Genomic DNA, 22418 nt, shown 5'->3' with positions numbered 1-22418 from the left:
TTAACAGTTAAACACTCCACAGGTAAAGTTCAGTCCAGTTCAGTTCCGCTGGACTGCAGCACCCCTTCACCATGGCAGGGCTCAAAGGTTAAGGGTCAAAGGTCAGGAGGACTAGGGGTGCCAGGGGTTAAGGCAGGGTGGCCTGGGAGGAACAAGGAGAGGACTCAGGTAAACGTTTTTAAATCCGCAGAATGCCCCTTTAAAATCCTCATTTTTGGATATATATGTTCTTTTACTTTTTTCAATTTTTCTCCGATCCCAATTCCACTGTGCCAATTCTCCCCCCCCCCCCCCTGTCTTGAACGTTGCTCGCATATGCCCACCACTGGCCGGTTGTAGGGAGGATAGAAGCCTTGCATCGCATGTCACATCTTTTCACCTGCCAGCGCGGACTCTCAGTGGCGAGGAGTAACGTGTGGGAGGCTCACACTACCCCCGCCATTTCCTGTCTCTGCCGTGCAGGCGTCCCCCCAACCGACCTGTAGGAGTCACTGTTTTACAACGACCAGATTACCACCCGTCGACTTCCCTCCCGCTGACTCTGCCAATTGAGCCAGTATGACGGCCGGCCCCGAGCCGGAGGCAACGCCGACAGCCGGATTCGATACCGGAGTCTCTTGCGTTAGGTGACGAGCGCAATGTCCGCTGCGCCACCCAGCCGCCTGGATATATATGTTCTTGAAGAGAATACGCTTTTTTTTAAATATAATCTTAAGTCATAAATGCAGCTCTGTTTTTCACCAAAGATAACAAACATTTCACTGATAAACAAAGAGTTTGCGGTTATAAGACGCGGCTGGGTGTGAGGTGTAGCTGTGGTGCACGTGAAGAGTTAGTCCTCCTCGTGTCCGAGACTCGCTCCCACCCCAGATTGTTGTGTTCACTTCTTCTCGTTCTGTTTGGACTGAGGACTGCACCTTTACCTGCCAATCAGCTTTAAAACAAACAAACAAACAGACAAACCCAAATACAAGGAGAGATTGATTCCTATTATTCACACATAAAACGTCCATCTCTGGCTCCTCCTCCTTGCTCCTCCTTGGCTCTTCCTCCCTCTAAAGTGTGCCCAGTCAGTCCTGTGCGCGGGGGGGGGGGGGGGGGGGGCAAACGCCGGGGTCAAAAGGTCAACACGAGTGGTCAAATAAAAAAAACTGCTCTCGGAGCCCCGACTAGAAACGAGTCCAGTGGATAAACGGCTTCTTAGTTTTCCTACATTTAAGCCGGCCCCCCTGGGCAGCGGTGTGTTCAGGGCCCCCCCCCCCCCCTCGCTCTCCGCCGGGGCCCCGCCTTAAAGAGTCGATGGAGGCAACGAGGTCACGTGACCTCCAGCTCTGTAGCACCTGGAGAAACGTCTCTCTCTCTCTCTCTCTCTCTCTCTCTCTCTCGCACCCCCCGGGGGTTGAAAGGTCACGGCGTGGCTGGTTTGTGGAGGATGCCCTGCAGATCCTCCGGTAAGGCCAGGATCACGGCCTCGATGTGGGCCTGGAGTTTAGCCAGCGTCCCCGGTGAGACGGGCAAGCGCTCTCTCTCTGCCTGGGTCTGGAGGAGGGGGAGGGAGAGGAGGGGGAGGGAGAGGGGGGGGGGGAGAGGGGGGAGAGAGAGGGGGGGGGAGAGAGGGGGGGGAGAGAGGGGGGGGAGAGAGGAGAGAGAGGGAGGGGGGGGAGAGAGGGGGGGGAGAGAGGGGGGGGAGAGAGGAGAGAGAGAGAGGGGGGGGAGAGAGGGGGGGAGAGAGGAGAGAGGGAGGGAGAGAGACTTTTTTAATTAATAGAAAGTGGTATAGGGGGGAAGTCCTTTGATGTTATTAAATCCATATATGAGAATAACAAATTGGCTGTCAAAATTGGAGATAAACACACAGACTTCTTCCCACAAGGCAGAGGGGTGAAGCAAGGCTGCAACCTCAGCCCCACACTGTTCAATATCTATATAAATGAACTGGCATTATTATTAGAACAGTCAGCAGCACCTGGTCTCACTCTCAGACACAGAAATCAAGTGTCTCTTTTATGCAGATGACCTGGTCATACTGTCTCCTACTAGAGAAGGTCTTCAGCAAAGTTTGGACATTCTTCATCATTACTGTCAGACCTGGGCCCTGACAGTGAATATGAAGAAAACCAAAATTATGACCTTCCAAAAAAGATCCCAGTTACAGAGAAATTACCCAGAATTCAAAATAGGTGCGACCCAAATAGAACAAACAAATAGCTATACATATCTAGGTTTACAAATCAACTCCACTGGACATTTCTGTAAAGGAACTCAAGGAGAAGGCAAAAAGGGCTTTCTATGCCATCAAGCGTTCAGCTCAAATCCAAATTCCAATCAGGACATGGCTCAAAATATTTAAAGCAGTTATAGAATCGATTGCACTGTACGGCAGTGAGGTATGGGGCCCTTTATTAGTAACGGATTGGGCAAAATGGGACAAAAATCCAATTGAGATCCTGCATGTAGAGTTCTGCAAAACAATTCTCAGGGTACAAAGGAAAAGCCCAAACTCTGCATGCAGGGCTGAATTAGGACAATATCCGTTACTCATAAATATGCAAAAAAGATCAATTAAATTCTGGAGCCATATTAAAAAAAGTGACCCAGCCTGCTATCATCATAAAGCCCTGGCCTGCCAAGAGCTGGACCTACAAAGGAGCCCCTTTTGTCAACTCATAATGAAACTGGCTGACATCTCACACTCTGACATCACAAACCATAGCCAGCCTCAGAAGATTAGACCTAACCAAATTATAACCAAAGAAAAAGATAAATACATTACGTATTGGAATCAACTCACACAATCACAACACAAATTAGAAACATATTTGGCCCTAAACAGACAGTATACTGTGGCAGACTACCTCAGCACAGTAACTGATAAGAATCTAAGAAAGACTCTGACAAAGTACAGACTGAGTGACCATGGTTTAGCGATAGAGAAGGGCAGACACAGACAGACCTGGCTGCCCAGAGAGGAGAGGCTGTGCTGTCTTTGTGATGAGGGAGCCGTAGAGACAGAACTACACTTCCTAACACAATGTGAAAATTACAGAAATATTAGGGAGGAATTCTTTCCAAAAATTGAAATAATTTTCCCAGAATTCCAAAGTATGACAGAAGTGCAGAAATTGCCATTCCTCCTGGGGGAACAGAAAGAATGTGCAGTTTTAGCTGCAAAATATGTCAATTCATGTCACAAGAAAAGGGACAACCAGTAGGACACATTATACTGTATATATATACATGTACCATGTTTTATTCACCGCACCATCTCCTTTATTTCTTTGATCTTATATTGTTATGTTGTTTGCTGTTTATGTCATAATTGTGCTTTGGCAACATTTGTGAGAGAGTTAACTGGTGTGTACTCTGTGTGTGTAGTTAACTGGTGTGTACTGTGTGTGTAGTTAACTGGTGTGTACTGTGTGTGTGTTCTTTATAGAGTTAACTGGTGTGTACTCTGTGTGTGTAGTTAACTGGTGTGTACTGTGTGTGTAGTTAACTGGTGTGTACTGTGTGTGTAGTTAACTGGTGTGTACTGTGTGTGTTCTTTATAGAGTTAACTGGTGTGTACTGTGCGTGTGTTCTTTATAGAGTTAACTGGTGTGTACTGTGTGTGTGTGTGTGTGTGTGTGTTCTTTATAGAGTTAACTGGTGTGTACTGTGTGTGTGTTCTTTATAGAGTTAACTGGTGTGTACTGTGTGTGTGTTCTTTATAGAGTTAACTGGTGTGTACTGTGTGTGTAGTTAACTGGTGTGTACTGTGTGTGTGTTCTTTATAGAGTTAACTGGTGTGTACTGTGTGTGTAGTTAACTGGTGTGTACTGTGTGTGTGTTCTTTATAGAGTTAACTGGTGTGTACTGTGTGTGTGTAGTTAACTGGTGTGTACTGTGTGTGTAGTTAACTGGTGTGTACTGTGTGTGTGTGTTCTTTATAGAGTTAACTGGTGTGTACTGTGTGTGTAGTTAACTGGTGTGTACTGTGTGTGTAGTTAACTGGTGTGTACTGTGTGTGTGTGTTCTTTATAGAGTTAACTGGTGTGTACTGTGTGTGTAGTTAACTGGTGTGTACTGTGTGTGTGTTCTTTATAGAGTTAACTGGTGTGTACTGTGTGTGTGTGTGTTCTTTATAGAGTTAACTGGTGTGTACTGTGTGTGTAGTTAACTGGTGTGTACTGTGTGTGTGTTCTTTATAGAGTTAACTGGTGTGTACTGTGTGTGTGTGTTCTTTATAGAGTTAACTGGTGTGTGTGCGTGTGTGTGTGTGCGTGCGTGCGTGCGTGCGTGCGTGCGTGCGTGCGTGCGTGTGTGTGTGTGTGTGTGTGTCCATACTGACCAGCTTGTCCTTCAGCTTCAGCACCAGGTCGACCGTCTCCACCTCTGTGTGCCTCCGCACCCTCTCCTGCAGGTCCTGGAGAGAGACAGTAACGTTAACCCTAACCCCTCCGCACCCTCTCCTGCAGGTCCTGGAGAGAGACAGTAACGTTAACCCTAACCCCCCCGCACCCTCTCCTGCAGGTCCTGGAGAGAGACAGTAACGTTAACCCTAACCCCCCCGCACCCTCTCCTGCAGGTCCTGGAGAGAGACAGTAACGTTAACCCTAACCCCTCCGCACCCTCTCCTGCAGGTCCTGGAGAGAGACAGTAACGTTAACCCTAACCCCCCCGCACCCTCTCCTGCAGGTCCTGGAGAGAGACAGTAACGTTAACCCTAACCCCCCCGCACCCTCTCCTGCAGGTCCTGGAGAGAGACAGTAACGTTAACCCTAACCCCCCCGCACCCTCTCCTGCAGGTCCTGGAGAGAGACAGTAACGTTAACCCTAACCCCTCCGCACCCTCTCCTGCAGGTCCTGGAGAGAGACAGTAACGTTAACCCTAACCCCTCCGCACCCTCTCCTGCAGGTTCTGGAGAGAGACAGTAACGTTAACCCTAACCCCTCCGCACCCTCTCCTGCAGGTCCTGGAGAGAGACAGTAACGTTAACCCTAACCCCCCCGCACCCTCTCCTGCAGGTTCTGGAGAGAGACAGTAACGTTAACCCTAACCCCTCCGCACCCTCTCCTGCAGGTCCTGGAGAGACAGTAACGTTAACCCTAACCCCCCCGCACCCTCTCCTGCAGGTCCTGGAGAGAGACAGTAACGTTAACCCTAACCCCTCCGCACCCTCTCCTGCAGGTCCTGGAGAGAGACAGTAACGTTAACCCTAACCCCCCCGCACCCTCTCCTGCAGGTTCTGGAGAGACAGAGCGGGGAGCCCAGAGAGAGAGAAGCTTTAATCCCAGTAACGTTAGCGAGCTAGCTAGATTATACATAAAACGGTTTTCATATAAATCAATCTTCACTACGACTTTAAAAACGGTCTACGGAGACGCAGAAACAAGCTACTAAATCCATTCCGAGACAACAGAGCGCAGTGCGCGCTCCGCAAGTCACTGACAAGTGTCGCGCGTAACGAGTCTCTGTCGCTCTCTCTCCTTCAAGTAGCCAAACGTTACACTATAAAAACAAACTGGATAGTTGACTTAATGATATTCTAAAATCATTAAGTCTGCTTAATGGGTGCTCACACACACACACACACACACACACATATATAAGCCATTCTCCCTTTCTGTGTGTGTGTGTGTGTGCACATCCCAATTCTGGTCTTTGGAAAGACCAGATGAGGTCAGAGGAGTTTGATAGTATTTACTGAGGATGGCCAGATAATGTTGATATTTAAACTTAAAAAATAATTATACAGAGAGAAGCTTCAGCAAGTAGAAAACGCTGCTGACCGACAAGAGAATCCCTCACTGAGGAAAACACAAAGGCCTAACCATCATGTATCACAATGGTGATGTCAGCCAGAGATGGGGAGAAGCATGAACCTTTAAAAAGGAAATAAATGACATTTTACAGTTTTTTTCTGATTTCTTTTAAACAAATAATAATTTTGTATTATTTAACTATTTCATTATTATTTAGTTATTGCACTGCATTGGCAGTTGAACTGCATTGAACTGAACTAAATTGGAAAAAAAAAAATATTTTTGGTTAAATCCAAAGGAAAAAATATAAAAATCTGAGAAATCCGAAAACAGGAAAATTCATATCCGAAAACAGGAAAAGATCAAAATTGATTTCATAGGGCCCTAGTTAAGGTGAGTTAATAAATTCACTCTGAAAATCTGCTCGGCTGATAAACGGACTCTTTGGTCAGAGCGTCCAGTGTGCACTCTGAGCCCTCAGAATCTCTGAACAACTTGAGTGCGCCCGCTCTGACACTGGTTGTAAATAGTTATGAGTGTTGTATGTGCCTCCCTGTATTGTAAATAGTTGTGTGTATGTGTGTTGTCACTACTGTATGTATTAGGGATGTCCCGATCACATTTTTTTGCTCCCGATCCGATCCCAATCATGTGATGTTGAGTATCTACCGATACCGATATTTCCCGATCCGATCAAAAAAATTATAATAATAATAAAGAAATAATAAAAAAAATAATTCTCCCATCCCAATTTCTCACATTACATTCACCCTGAATGTTACCGTTATCCAGGTGAAAAGTTAACTTCATTCAAGCGAGGCATTGCAACCGGAGTAATCTAAAAACTCTGCCTCCAACCTGCTGCTTCATGAGAGCAATGGCGCCATCGTCTGTAAAAATCAGGTGACTGCAAGTTCTGCAACTAGTGGATGTCCCTCATCCTTGACATAAATCATTTGATGTATAATTAAATCAAAGGAAATGCGTTTGTTTTGGCAAAATTCTTCTGCTCTGTGTGACAATAAATAAATGAATGATATGCAATTTAAAACCAAAACTAAGGCCTCAGTATGAGTTTAAGAAGAAAGAAGTAAAAAATATAAATATATAAAAAAAGAAAAAGTATTTAAAAAAGAAATAAAACATAAATAAATGTGTATATACGTTTTGTACATAAAACTATGAAACGTTTGTAACATTTGCTAAACGTCATGATATACTGAATTATGTTTCTTTTTTGGATACATTTTTTTTTGTAAATAGTGTAATGTAATGTAAATAGTGTAATGTAAAAAGGGTAGGCAATTATAAGCCTCGGCTTCAGCCTACACCTTTTCTGTCATTTAATTTTTTTCATTCATTCATTCATTAACCCTTTCACTGCCACACGACAGAAGGTTAGCCCTTTACTATCACACAACCGACGGCGATGGTCCATCATTAGCTCCGCAAATGCTAACCTTCTGTATTGTCACAGTGAAAGGGTTAACCGGCTGTCGTGTGGCAGTGAAAGGGTTAATATATATATTACCTCTTCACACAGCGCCTCAGGTGTAGAGCTTCTAGTTTCTGGGTCATCTCTCGACGCCTGTTCCTGAACCAGCCGTCAAAGTTGGGAGACTTGAGGAACTGCCTGGAGACGAGAGAGGTCAGAGGTCAGAGGTGACTTAGAGGTCAGAGGTGACTTAGAGGTCAGAGGTGACTTAGAGGTCAGAGGTGACTTAGAGGTCAGAGGTGACTTAGAGGGTCGGATTTTAAATGTATATATTTTTTCCCCTTCATCATTATTTTGTATATTTTTATAAATGTAGCAAGTAAATTACGACTCGCATCCTATTTCAACATGCATGTTCCTTTTTAATAATCACGTTAATTAAAAAAATCACTACTTTTACCACTCGTTATTTATCGTTCTCTTCTTACCCGCTTAAATCTGTGTTACCATTAGTACCACCTCATTATACCACACTTACACGTGTATGTTTGTACAATGATTGTTTTTTAAGAAAACAATCAATAAATCGCTGAAATTAAAAGAAGACACACTAAAGCTAAAGACCACATGTGAGATCTCAGCACTCTCTGGAGCCCTGTGTGGGGGGGGGGGGGGGGGTCAAGAATAATAACGCTACGAAGGACTTGATCATCACCTGTAGAGTCCTATCCAGTCTCCCTTGAGTCTGGATGTGAGCTGAGGTCCAGCCTTCTCCAGGGTCTTCATGAAGTCCTCCTGGACGAAGGGTCGCAGCTGGGGGGGACTCTTCCACGGAGAGATGGTCTTCTGGAGCGGCATCAGACTGGCCACGTAACGCTCCTAAACACACACTGATGTTACTACTAGGGGTGAGCCCAAAGGCTTAAAAAAAAAAAATTTATGTCTATTCATTCTGTTTAAACCAATGGGTTTTTTCTTCACAGTTGCAGATAAAGATTAGGCTACACTAATATTATAGTATTAAAACTGATTATATTCATAAAATAATTATTATTAAAAACGAAGGTTCTGCGGTCAGGTGGCGTAGCGGAGATTGCGTTCGTCACCAACACCGGAGACGCTGGATTCGCCTGTTCGAATCCAGCTCACAGCTCCGGCTTGGCTGGCCGTTCACACTAATACAATTGGCAGTATTAGAGGGTGGGAGAAGCTGGCGGGGTGGGTCCGGGTCGTTGTAAACAGCGACTCCTACAGTTCGGTCGGGGCGCCTGCTCAGCGCGGATAGGATCTAAGGGGGGTAGTGTGATCCTTCCACACGTTACACGCTCTCAGTGAGAGTCCACGCTGCCAGGTGAAAAGAAGCGGTTGATTGGCTAGACGTGTGTCGGAGGAAGCACGTGGTAGCCTCCACTCTCCCAGACCCACTGTGGGGGGTAAGTGTGCAGCGACCAGGAAGGGGATTGGGAATTGGCATAACGACTAACATTGGGATGGGAGAAAATCGGAGGAAAAAGGAGGGGAAAAAGATCCAAAAAAAGAAGAAAACGAAGGTTCAAACGTCCGTTCGAAAAACCCTGACGAAGTTCGAAGCCCAAAACAGGCTTCGGGGGAAACAGCCCTACTGGCCACATAGTGCTCCTGAAAACACGCCGATGTTAAAAGGAACATTCCATCAACATTAAAGCAGATTTTTTACGTCCATAATTTCACACATATCCCCACAACTACAAAATGTCATGTAAAAAATGTATTTGGTTTGAGATTCATCGAGTTAAAGAGTTGGACTCCAAGTTCCATGATACCAGAGTTTACAAGTTGTGACGCATGTGGGCGGCTACGTGGTGCAGTGGGCAAGGCGCTCACCACGAATACTGGAGACTGGGCTCGAACAGGAACGCCTCCCTGTTCGAGCCCAGCGCTCCACATTGCTTTCAGTTTAGCTGGTCGTCCGCACTAATACACATTGGCAGTATTAGGGGGTGGGAAACTGATGGGTGGGGATCGGGCGTTGTGGACAGCGACTCCTACAGGTCGGTTGGTGCGCCTGCGCAGTAGAATCAGGAAGTATCAGGGGCAGCGTGAGCCTCCCACGCGTTACACTCCTCGCCACTGAGAGATCGAGCTGCGTAGGTGAAAAGATGCGACTGCTGTTACCTCAAGTACCGGAGGGGACTCGTGCTATGTATGACTTAGTCCACATTGCAGCCGGCTTGTGGGAGGCAAGAAACAGCGTTCGTGACAGGGGAGGGTTGAATTGGATGATACGAAAATTGGGATGGGAGAAAAAATTTAAAATGGGAGAAAAAGTGGATAAAAAAAGAGTTGTGACGTATCCGTGATCCTTTTGACCAATATGATGTTGACATACTGAGATCCCTATAGAATCTGCTGCCTTGCATCCGATTGGTCCCGACTTTGTGACCTAACTAGCCTACCCAGACGCCGTCACCTTGGTCACATGATAAGGAACGACCGTTGGTGTGGACAAATCGGCCGTCCGTTATAGTGGGCATGGGGAGGTTAAGGGGAGGGGTCAGAGGTCGCGTATGACTTCTTGATTGGTTACCAGTGGGATGATGAAGCTCTGAGTCAGTTCCAGGAAGTGGCGTCGGAGAATTGCATTCTGGGCTGCCGAGGGCCTCTTCTGCTGAACACCCTGCGAGGAGAAGAGCGTTTATTACTACAGTGTAGTTACTCCTCCTCTCTCTCTCTCTCTCTCCTTCTCCTTCTCCTTCTCCTTCTTCTCCTCCTCCTCCTCCTCCTCCTCCTCCTCCTCCTCCCCCCTCTCTCTCCTCCCTCCTCCTCCCCCCTCTCTCTCCTCTCTCCCCCCCCCCTCTCTCCCTCTCTCCCCCTGGACTCCTCTCCCCCCCCCCCCCCTCTCTCCCCCCCCCCCCCTCTCTCCCCCCCCCCCCCTCTCTCCCCCCTCTCTTCATTATAGATGTGTTGGAGCGTCTCACCTTCTGAAGCTGCTTGATGATGTCTTCATCTCTATTGAGGAAGGGCTTGTACGCGCTGTACACACCTGCAACACACAACATGGTGACTGGACCACTTTATATTATATATCTGCTCCTGGCTGACCGCTAGACTGGACCTGGAGGTCATCTGCTCCTGCCTGACCGCTAGACTGGACCTGGAGGCCATCTGCTCCTGCCTGACCTCTAGTCTGGACCTGGAGGTCATCTGCTCCTGGCTGACCTCTAGTCTGGACCTGGAGGTCATCTGCTCCTGCCTGACCTCTAGTCTGGACCTGGAGGTCATCTGCTCCTGCCTGACCGCTAGACGCCCAGACCGCGTCTATATTAATCCCAGCCGAAGAGTGCAAGAGCGCTTCCGCATTTTGCCCTGATTGGCCCCGGTAACGCCCTCCAAATGCGCATTTTCTTTTTCGCCGCTCAGACGCCGAAATGAAATGGAATACATGTATATTATCGCGACGCGGACCAGATTCACTCGCAACGCCATAACGTTATTTCCCTGTACATTGCAACGTTAACGCAACGCAGCTGTCAACTGTACTTTGTAACGTTATGTTATTTCGGGCATTCATAACGTTATTAACAGATTGCAGAATGGGTACAGTACAGTACAGCTCAAAACATACAATTACCAAAGTAAACAAACCCTGGTCACACAATACAGAAATTACAATTAAAACTCATAGTTACATGTTGTCTAGTCAATGTAGTCCTTGTATCAAGAAGTCAATCAACCAGTCTCCTTAATTTCTTATTGTTTCTGGTGGTGGAGACTATACCCTGTGGTTTACATTTGGATCACTGATTGGGCCTTTGCTGCATAATTAAAATAATTGAAGACACACATTACTTTGAAGGTGACTTTTTATTAATTCAGTACACTCACCAGAGGTCTGAACAGGGGAGACTGTTATAGCCAAATCAATTGTATAAATCTCAGATTAGCCTATTTTATAACCCCTCAACCTCAAACATTCCATTTGAACAACCTTTGAAATTCACATATTTGCCATTCACATAGATGTACAGTATTTTCGCAATAAAACATACCCCATAATACGCCCATGAACAATAGAAACATGTACCGGATGGTCTCAGCCTTTCAGTTTAATGTTGCCATTACAACACCAAGCGAGGACCTCATGCGCGGCGAGCACCTGGGCGAAGGAAAAGGAAATGCGCATTGCTTACCGGCGAATGGGGAAGAATGCGGAAGCGCTCTTCGGCTGGGATTATTAGTGGGAGGGAGGGACTACTTGCCTTGACAGACAAACTCCTTCAACCAATCAGCATAACTCACACAGAGAGAGAGACACACACAGAGACACACACACACACAGAGACACACATCACTTGGTATTGCACTTTGTTTATATTTCTTCTTTTGGTTTGATGTGTGGGTTGGTGTTTGTGAATTTCTTCAGACATCTGGCAGAGCAACAGCACCCCTCCCCTATCCCCATAGCACCCCCTCCCCTATCCCCACAGCACCCCCTCCCCCTATCCCCACAGCACCCTCCCCTATCCCCACAGCACCCCCTCCCCTATCCCCACAGCACCCTCCCCTATCCCCACAGCACCCCCTCCCCTATCCCCACAGCACCCCCTCCCCTATCCCCACAGCACCCCCTCCCCTATCCCCACAGCACCCCCTCCCCTCCTATAGACCACTGCACTTTCGCGTTACATTGAGCTCATGGAGATTTCCTCCATGATTTCAGAATACCGGAAGTGTTGCAGTGGTCTATCCCCCATAGCAACCCCCCCCCCCCCCCCCCCCCATATCCCCATAGCAACCCCTCTCATATCCCCACTCAACTCCAACCACACAACAGACCAAAACAAACAATGTAAACAAGGTGCAGTACCAAGCGGGGCTCCAGAGGGCGCTGTTGGACGGCGTCACAGATTGTAGCTTTAACGTCGGGGAACAGAGACCCACCTGGTTTGGAGTCCAGAGTTTTCAGATTCTTCAGTTTCTTCACTTTCATCTGTTTAGCCATCTCACCTTAGTGGGGGAGGGAGAGGGAGAGATCTGTTTTTTAGATCTGTACACATCTACTCGTCTGCTTTGTGTCATATTATATCTAAATCTGATTCTAGATCTGTATCCTTTCCTTTCTCTTGATTAGCACAGAATCAATCCGTCACCCTTTTCCATCCCTCCCCATAATCAGTGTAATTAGCTTGTTTCAGGTCATAGCTAACTATGTTTCAGGTCATAGCTAACTATGTTTCAGGTCATAGCTAACTATGTTTCAGGTTTACTATAGTTAACTATGTTTCAGGTTTACTATAGTTAACTATGTTTCAGGTTTACTATAGTTAACTATGTTTCAGGTCATAGCTAACTATGTTTCAGGTCATAGCTAACTATGTTTCAGGTATATTATAGTTAACTGTGTTTCAGGTTTACTATAGTTAACTATGTTTCTGGTTTACTATAGTTAACTATGTTTCAGGTTTACTATAGTTAACTATGTTTCAAGTTTACTATAGTTAACTATGTTTCAGGTATACTATAGTTAACTATGTTTCAAGTTTACTATAGTTAACTATGTTTCAGGTTTCCTATAGTTAACTATGTTTCAGGTTTACTATAGTTAACTATGTTTCAGGTTTACTATAGTTAACTATGTTTCAGGTTTACTATAGCTAACTATGTTTCAGGTTTACTATAGTTAACTATGTTCAGGTTTACTATAGTTAACTGTGTTTCAGGTTTACTATAGTTAACTATGTTTCAGGTTTACTATAGTTAACTATGTTTCAGGTTTACTATAGTTAACTATGTTTCAGGTTTACTATAGTTAACTATGTTTCAGGTTTACTATAGTTAACTATGTTTCAGGTTTACTATAGTTAACTATGTTTCAGGTATACTATAGTTAACTATGTTTCAGGTTTACTATAGTTAACTATGTTTCAGGTTTACTATAGTTAACTATGTTTCAAGTTTACTATAGTTAACTATGTTTCAGGTTTACTATAGTTAACTGTATGTTTCAGGTTTACTATAGTTAACTATGTTTCAGGTTTACTATAGTTAACTATGTTTCAGGTTTACTATAGTTAACTATGTTTCAGGTTTACTATAGTTAACTATGTTTCAGGTTTACTATAGTTAACTATGTTTCAGGTTTACTATAGTTAACTATGTTTCAGGTTTACTATAGTTAACTATGTTTCAAGTTTACTATAGTTAACTATGTTTCAGGTTTACTATAGTTAACTATGTGTCAGGTTTACTATAGTTAACTATGTTTCAGGTTTACTATAGTTAACTATGTTTCAGGTTTACTATAGTTAACTATGTTTCAGGTTTACTATAGTTAACTATGTTTCAGGTTTACTATAGTTAACTGTATGTTTCAAGTTTACTATAGTTAACTATGTTTCAAGTTTACTAGTTAACTATGTTTCAGGTTTACTATAGTTAACTATGTTTCAGGTTTACTATAGTTAACTATGTTTCAGGTTTACTATAGTTAACTATGTTTCAAGTTTACTATAGTTAACTATGTTTCAGGTTTACTATAGTTAACTATGTTTCAGGTTTACTATAGTTAACTATGTTTCAGGTTTACTATAGTTAACTATGTTTCAGGTTTACTATAGTTAACTATGTTTCAGGTTTACTATAGTTAACTGTATGTTTCAGGTTTACTATAGTTAACTATGTTTCAGGTCATAGCTAACTATGTTTCAGGTTTACTATAGTTAACTATGTTTCAGGTTTACTATAGTTAACTATGTTTCAGGTTTACTATAGTTAACTATGTTTCAGGTTTACTATAGTTAACTATGTTTCAGGTTTACTATAGTTAACTATGTTTCAGGTTTACTATAGTTAACTATGTTTCAGGTTTACTATAGTTAACTATGTTTCAGGTTTACTATAGTTAACGTTAGGTTATGACTATAACCAAGTTCTGTTAGTTAGGGGCGATGCTTGGCTTCGCCTTCTGCACTATCTCGCGTACGTGCACGCGTACTGAATAAACCACAAATGTACCTCTAATACCAGTATTAGTCTGACCACACCCCTCATCAGCTTACCTTCATAAGCAGGTGTGTGGTCACCTGCTCTCCTCCTTCCCAAGCTTTCACCACAAGGTGAGGTCAAGGGCTGCAGCGGCCGTCCGAAGCCAAGCATCGCCCCTAACTAACAGAACTTGGTTATAGTCATAACCTAACGTTCTGTATCGTTAGTGGCTTAGCTTGGCTTCGCCTTCTGCACAAGGGAGGCCAAGCGGAGCCACTTGGCTGACAAATACACCCCGCTGACAGCCCCCCAAAACCATCAGAACAGGGAGGGCCGAGCCCCCCCGACCCCCCCTAATGGAGGGTATCCCCCCTATTAGAGGCTTCACGGGAAGGCGACGGACCCGACCGTGCGAAGAGCTCTCAAGCAACTTAACGCACAGGGTGAGCAGACCGTGGCTTGACCCACGACTACACACACGCACAACCCGCATGCCACCCGGGAACGAACGGAGGAACAACCTCGTTACTGCCCCCAGAATCACGGGGTCAAGGGCAAACCCAACCCCGTGGCAAGGCCGTAGCAGCGGAGCACGAAGGAAGACCCAGACCCACCAAAAGGACTGGACTCCCTGGAATGGGGGCCCGGAGAAGTCCATGATGCCAGCATCAAGACCCCACCAGGTGGGCACGTAGTGCCCCGCCCCCCACATCGCCAGCGTATTCGGACAAAGGCCCCTCAGTTACTGCACCTGGTATTCCCAGGCGGAACCAACCAGGCCAGTAAGCCGAGCGGGCCCCGTCCCCCCAATAGTACACCGCCTGGCACACTGACCCTGCAGAATAGGCAGTCAGCATGGCCGTAAGCACACAAAAAAGGTTAACCAACGGAAGCAGGCAGCGCACCGGGGAAAAACCAGGCAACAGGCTGTTAACCCTAGCCTGGAGACTGCGGACGAGACAGGCGCCAGAGGGGACAGCTGAACACAGCCGCCCCGGCGGAAGGAGCGTAAGCTGGCGGTGTTGCATGACCAAGCCTCCATTTAACAACCCCCACCCAGAGGGGTCGAGGCAGAGAAGGCTGACACGATTGGCAGACGTCATGAACGTGCAGGGGCACCCTCAACCGGTGAACCCGGGAGTTGACACTGCTCCAACACACCAGGGAATCAACCACCTCGGTGTTACCCAATGCGGTGGTTGTTCCTATAACCCCTCAAGAAAAAACTCCAAAACACACCTGCGGGTATACACCGGCTATACCGCAGTACAAGTGTTTCAGTTTCCAAAAAGGGTTAACCCAGGCCTACGGGTCGCAAACATCACTTCGGACCGGGCCTGGCGGTACGGGAAGCACAGGGTCACCAGAGGAGGTCAAAAAACCACCCCCACAGGCCCCTCTTCGCCATGCGTGAGAGAGGAGCGAAAAACAATGGAGAACCAGCCCCTAAGCACACCGTTCCTGGTATTCCCCGGCGGTCTCCCAACCAAGTACTAACCAGGACCAACCTGTGTAGCGGCCGAGATCCGACGAGATCGAGCGCGTACAGAATGGCATGGCTGTAAGCCATGACGACAGTGCTGAGTAAAAACATACCCAACCAGGGTCTCCATAGCGCTTAACCCTGTGACACCCAGACCGACCTGGCATTTTTCCCCCTGAAAAAAGCCCAAGTCCCTCAGGGTACCAGAACAGCAGATCTGCATCCCCGGCGGACAACGGGTTCAACTGATCTGGACCAGCGTGACCAGAACCAGTCCCGTGCCCTAACCACGCCGACATGCCCCAGGAAAAGGGCAGATATGCGTGTTGATCTTAACATGAAAAGAAGGCGCCACCCAGACGTCGGGACGAACCGCGCCTGGTGGCCCACCCCAAGGGCGTGAGACCCCACTACATATGTTCAGATCCATCCCGTCATCATCCCCCAGACATGAACGAGGATCCGTCGACAACCCACCCAGGTCATGGGATGTGGTCGCCGGAAGAGGAAAAACCCCCATCTCAGTTGCTTTATAAAAACGCTGTTTCAACCACAAGCAACTAAGGCGTGCCAGTCAATCGCCTGTTTACAGCGAGCTAGCACTATACGTGCGTCGGGACACACCCCCATCAATGAACAGGCTATTTAGACCTGCCATTGAATCCCCAAGGCGCCCAGGGGAACGACAAGAGGGGTGTGACACTCCCTAACTCCAACACTTCTGGAATAGAAAGAAGGAAGCATCAACAGTATGTATCCCAGTCTACACAGCCGGGGTAAAAAATGTTCACATTTTTACATCCCACCACCCTCCCATAGGAAAGAGACGGGGATCCCCAGAGAGACTTCCCACGCGAGCTGTACAGATTGAAAAGAATATATTGCACCTTGAGCCATGTAAAAAACTGGTTTTAGGGCCTCCGGGGAAGAGGCACCGAACCCATACACACTCAATAAACGAATTGAATCGAATATACATACAATAGAAAAGGACCCTTCTAGAGGGTCCACTCACTTTGACAATCTGAGGAGGAAGGCTCTGTACTCTGATGGAGGCTTCCTCACATGGATCACATGGAAGAAGGAGTCCGAACTCACAGAAGGCCTGAGTAGGCGCTTGGTGAGGAGGAGCCCTGACCACCCCCCCTGAAAACAGATCCATCACATGGACCTGAACAGCACACGGAAGTCCTACCAACAGAGACGCGCACGGTGACGTACTCTATGGCGGGGGAATTCCTGCGGTGCACACGCCCAATATACCAGGCCGTGGGACCAGGAACTCCCTCCCCCCCCCCCCCCCCCCCCCCCCGTAACGTGCCGAACCGCCACGTGACGGGAACCTTGAAGGACAGGGGGTGTACCCCTGACCGACAGACAATGGGGAGAGGAAAGGTTACCAGTTCACCCCTTTACGACCCCACACCCATGATACGACGTAACGACAAAAAGAGAATATGACACAGTCATAGTCAGCTCTATGAAGCGTTTCACAGCTCCACACAGCGCACGAGCTAACCTGCTATCTGATTTTTACTAAGGAAAAACACAGAATAGAGAGGGCTCTAAGAACCCCGGTCCAACATACACATGTGCTTCTGTGGCCAGTACAACCCAGTTGTAGGTCACATGACACACACAACCCATCATCATCACAATGAGAGAATACATCATTCTTGATTAGTATCGACCACAGGCCTTGCTAAACACACATGACAGCAACCAAACCAATTTCCCTTTAGGAAATAAGTTTCTCCAGCAGATTTAGCACAACCTCAGCAATCAAGCTGAGAGTTACATCGTATCCCTACCACACAAAAGACACAATTAATGCACAACATGTCTGATAGGAGGTGATAAAGTCCCCAGGGAACCGGGGGGGGAAAAACACAATCCTCCTATTCTACCCTCAATACGGCCAGTTAAAACAGGAAAACCTGTTAATGTGTGAACTCACTGTCCATTGTCATTACAGTCTGAGAAAGAACATTCTTTTACTCACTCGTCACCAAGCATAGCTTCATAGGTTAGTTGCCTTAGTAGTGAGTACACGGTACACATAAACACCATGATGTTTCTCACACAACAACCAGATCAATACATCACGACCTGCACGGAGAAGCTACTGCCAGTGACAAAAACAGCTCACACACAACCCGCAACGTATCTCAAATGCATTGCAACAACACACGTTTTGGGAAAAAACACCGTCATTCACAATACATTTAGCAAGGTAAAACCAGAAGACGTGTTATGAGGGTCTGGCCAACCCCGTACCTGCCCGGAACGCAGATCAGCGAAGTGCAGTCACAAGCGTCCCGTGTTGTTCGATCCGGGCAGCGTCGCCGCTCCACCAGTCGCTACAGTCCTCTTTGTTGACGCAATCCCCGTCTAGGCTCGGGCAGGGTTGACGAACATCCCCTGTCAAGGATGACGTCGTGGTCAAGAGTGTAAAACATGTTAAAAATCAAAGCACGTTCAACAGAATAGCATCAAGCTAACGGCTGCTCCAGCCGTTCGGGTGCTATCGCTTCCGCTCGCGAGACGCCGATCTACGACGCACGCGATCAGGAGCGAGCTCCCGGCGGCGCGCGAGAAGCCAAGCTCCCCGCGCCAGGCCACCGACCGGCTAACCGTAAGCTATGAACATGTAAACAATGACATAACACTCACCCAGACAGGCCGCCGTTCTGAACCCTCCTCACTTTTTAAGAGAAAAGAGAAAACAAGACGTCAACACCGCTTCACAACGGTGACAATAACACGTCCGGCGGAATCAGCACAGTACCAACTGGCCTGTATAGCTGACTTTGAACATGAATCTGCCGCTATCGCACATTACATGCACATATCCCCTCGTGAAGGAATACTCTCATTTGGATATGAAAGATGGGGTCTTAACACGGTGACAGAGAGAATCCACTCGTCCAGAACACACAGGGATCACCAGTGTCAATGGTCGCGGCCCACTAGTTAAAACTATAATGGTCGCCAGACCAAGGCCTTCTGTCGCCTAGACGGCTAAACAAAGGACCCTAGCCTGGGGCCGGTTTCCATAAACTTTGTCTAGTAGCCCCCATAGCACTAACAGACAAGTGGAGCCCGCCAGCAAACACTACTCACCCAACCTGGAACGCACCGCTCCTCACAACAGCGGCATGTCCGACAGTTCAGCTGTGGCCTGACAGGTTTCACCCCAACAAACACAGCAAGGAACTGCAGTTGAGAAGCATGCAGCGGCGTGCTCCCAATACGAAAACCGGTGGAGGGTTTGTAGAATGATCATCATCTTCTAGACACTCCAGTACGAAGACAATATCGCCGTATTTTCTCGAAAATAGTGAGAGAGAAAATAAAGATATGATGTCAACGTATCCTTGTTTCCCAAGCTGTTCCTAATCCAATTTCTTCCATCATGGTGTCAAGTGTGGGGATCTACCGAGGCACCTCTTCCTTGTGGTGAAAGCGAGAAGGAGGAGAGCAGGTGACCACACACCTGCTTATGAAGGTAAGCTGATGAGGGGTGTGGTCAGACTAATACTGGTATTAGAGGTACATTTGTGGTTTATTCAGTACGCGTGCACGTACGCGAGATAGTGCAGAAGGCGAAGCCAAGCTAAGCCACTAACGATACAGAACTATGTTTCAGGTCATAGCTAACTATGTTTCAGGTTTACTATAGTTAACTATGTTCAGGTTTACTATAGTTAACTATGTTTCAGGTTTACTATAGTTAACTATGTTTCAGGTTTACTATAGTTAACTATGTTTCAGGTTTACTATAGTTAACTATGTTTCAGGTTTACTATAGTTAACGTTAGGTTATGACTATAACCAAGTTCTGTTAGTTAGGGGCGATGCTTGGCATCGCTACTGCACTATCTCGCGTACGTGCACGCGTACTGAATAAACCACAAATGTACCTCTAATACCAGTATTAGTCTGACCACACCCCTCATCAGCTTACCTTCATAAGCAGGTGTGTGGTCACCTGCTCTCCTCCTTCCCAAGCTTTCACCACAAGGTGAGGACAAGGGCTGCAGCGGCGTCCGATGCCAAGCATCGCCCCTAACTAACAGAACTTGGTTATAGTCATAACCTAACGTTCTGTATCGTTAGTGGCTTAGCTTGGCATCGCTACTGCACAAGGGAGGCCAAGCGGAGCCACTTGGCTGACAAATACACCCCGCTGACAGCCCCCCAAAACCATCAGAACAGGGAGGGCCGAGCCCCCCCGACCCCCCCTAATGGAGGGTAGCCCCCCTATTAGGGACGTCACGGGAGGGCGACGGACCCGACCGTGCGAAGAGGCACTCAAGCAACTCAACGCACAGGGTGAGCAGACCGTGGCTTGACCCCACGACTACACACACGCACAACCCGCATGCCACCCGGGAACGAACGGAGGAACAACCTCGTTACTGCCCCCAGAATCACGGGGTCAAGGGCAAACCCAACCCCGTGGCAAGGCCGTAGCAGCGGAGCACGAAGGAAGACCCAGACCCACCAAAAGGACTGGACTCCCTGGAATGGGGGCCCGGAGAAGTCCATGATGCCAGCATCAAGACCCCACCAGGTGGGCACGTAGTGCCCCGCCCCCCACATCGCCAGCGTATTCGGACAAAGGCCCCTCAGTTACTGCACCTGGTATTCCCAGGCGGAACCAACCAGGCCAGAACCTGCCCAGCTTCCGAGATCGGACGAGACCGGGCGTGTTCAGGTCGGTATGGCCGTAAGCCGAGCGGGCCCCGTCCCCCCAATAGTACACCGCCTGGCACACTGACCCTGCAGAATAGGCAGTCAGCATGGCCGTAAGCACACAAAAAAGGTTAACCAACGGAAGCAGGCAGCGCACCGGGGAAAAACCAGGCAACAGGCTGTTAACCCTAGCCTGGAGACTGCGGACGAGACAGGCGCCAGAGGGGACAGCTGAACACAGCCGCCCCGGCGGAAGGAGCGTAAGCTGGCGGTGTTGCATGACCAAGCCTCCATTTAACAACCCCCACCCAGAGGGGTCGAGGCAGAGAAGGCTGACACGATTGGCAGACGTCATGAACGTGCAGGGGCACCCTCAAACGGTGAACCCGGGAGTTGACACTGCTCCAACACACCAGGGAATCAACCACCTCGGTGTTACCCAATGCGGTGGTTGTTCCTATAACCCCTCAAGAAAAAACTCCAAAACACACCTGCGGGTATACACCGGCTATACCGCAGTACAAGTGTTTCAGTTTCCAAAAAGGGTTAACCCAGGCCTACGGGTCGCAAACATCACTTCGGACTGGGCCTGGCGGTACGGGAAGCACAGGGTCACCAGAGGAGGTCAAAAAACCACCCCCACAGGCCCCTCTTCGCCATGCGTGAGAGAGGAGCGAAAAATAATGGAGAACCAGCCCCTAAGCACACCGTACCTGGTATTCCCCGGCGGTCTCCCAACCAAGTACTAACCAGGACCAACCTGTGTAGCGGCCGAGATCCGACGAGATCGAGCGCGTACAGAACGGCATGGCTGTAAGCCATGACGACAGTGCTGAGTAAAAACATACCCAACCAGGGTCTCCATAGCGCTTAACCCTGTGACACCCAGACCGACCTGGCATTTTTCCCCCTGAAAAAAGCCCAAGTCCCTCAGGGTACCAGAACAGCAGATCTGCATCCCCGGCGGACAACGGGTTCAACTGATCTGGACCAGCGTGACCAGAACCAGTCCCGTGCCCTAACCACGCCGACATGCCTACTCCAGGAGAAGGGCAGATATGCGTGTTGATCTTAACATGAAAAGAAGGCGCCACCCAGACGTTGGGACGAACCGCGCCTGGTGGCCCACCCCAAGGGCGTGAGACCCCACTACATATGTTCAGATCCATCCCGTCATCATCCCCCAGACATGAACGAGAATCCGTCGACAACCCACCCAGGTCATGGGATGTGGTCGCCGGAAGAGGAAAAACCCCCATCTCAGTTGCTTTATAAAAACGCTGTTTCAACCACAAGCAACTAAGGCGTGCCAGTCAATCGCCTGTTTACAGCGAGCTAGCACTATACGTGCGTCGGGACACACCCCCATCAATGAACAGGCTATTTAGACCTGTCATTGAATCCCCAAGGCGCCCAGGGGAACGACAAGAGGGGTGTGACACTCCCTAACTCCAACACTTCTGGAATAGAAAGAAGGAAGCATCAACAGTATGTATCCCAGTCTACACAGCCGGGGTAAAAAATGTTCACATTTTTACATCCCACCACCCTCCCATAGGAAAGAGACGGGGATCCCCAGAGAGACTTCCCACGCGAGCTGTACAGATTGAAAAGAATATATTGCACCTTGAGCCATGTAAAAAACTGGTTTTAGGGCCTCCGGGGAAGAGGCACCGAACCCATACACACTCAATAAACGAATTGAATCGAATATACATACAATAGAAAAGGACCCTTCTAGAGGGTCCACTCACTTTGACAATCTGAGGAGGAAGGCTCTGTACTCTGATGGAGGCTTCCTCACATGGAAGAAGGAGTCCGAACTCACAGAAGGCCTGAGTAGGCGCTTGGTGAGGAGGAGCCCTGACCACCCCCCCTGAAAACAGATCCATCACATGGACCTGAACAGCACACGGAAGTCCTACCAACAGAGACGCGCACGGTGACGTACTCTATGGCGGGGGAATTCCTGCGGTGCACACGCCCAATATACCAGGCCGTGGGACCAGGAACTCCCTCCCCCCCCCCCCCCCCCCCCCCGTAACGTGCCGAACCGCCACGTGACGGGAACCTTGAAGGACAGGGGGTGTACCC

General features: G+C 47.9%; 1 protein-coding gene across 1 annotated transcript in view; it reads right to left on the bottom strand.

Annotated features, from left to right (window-relative positions):
- Positions 1-1149: 1149 nt before the first annotated feature.
- dennd6a (DENN/MADD domain containing 6A) overlaps positions 1150-22418 on the bottom strand; it is a 58728-nt gene continuing 37459 nt past the window's right edge. The window contains 8 exon segments of the mRNA XM_084316874.1: positions 1150-1539; positions 4331-4405; positions 7277-7296; positions 7299-7378; positions 7896-8059; positions 9747-9836; positions 10138-10202; positions 12101-12166. Coding sequence (XP_084173000.1) covers positions 1408-1539; positions 4331-4405; positions 7277-7296; positions 7299-7378; positions 7896-8059; positions 9747-9836; positions 10138-10202; positions 12101-12166 — 692 coding nt within the window. The 3' untranslated portion in view covers positions 1150-1407.

The sequence above is a fragment of the Notolepis coatsorum genome, assembly GCF_963971535.1.
Source record: "Notolepis coatsorum genome assembly, chromosome: 6".
Lineage (NCBI taxonomy): Eukaryota > Metazoa > Chordata > Actinopteri > Aulopiformes > Paralepididae > Notolepis > Notolepis coatsorum.
Note: the sequence above shows the minus strand (reverse complement) of the source record. Positions and strands in the feature narration are given on the sequence as shown.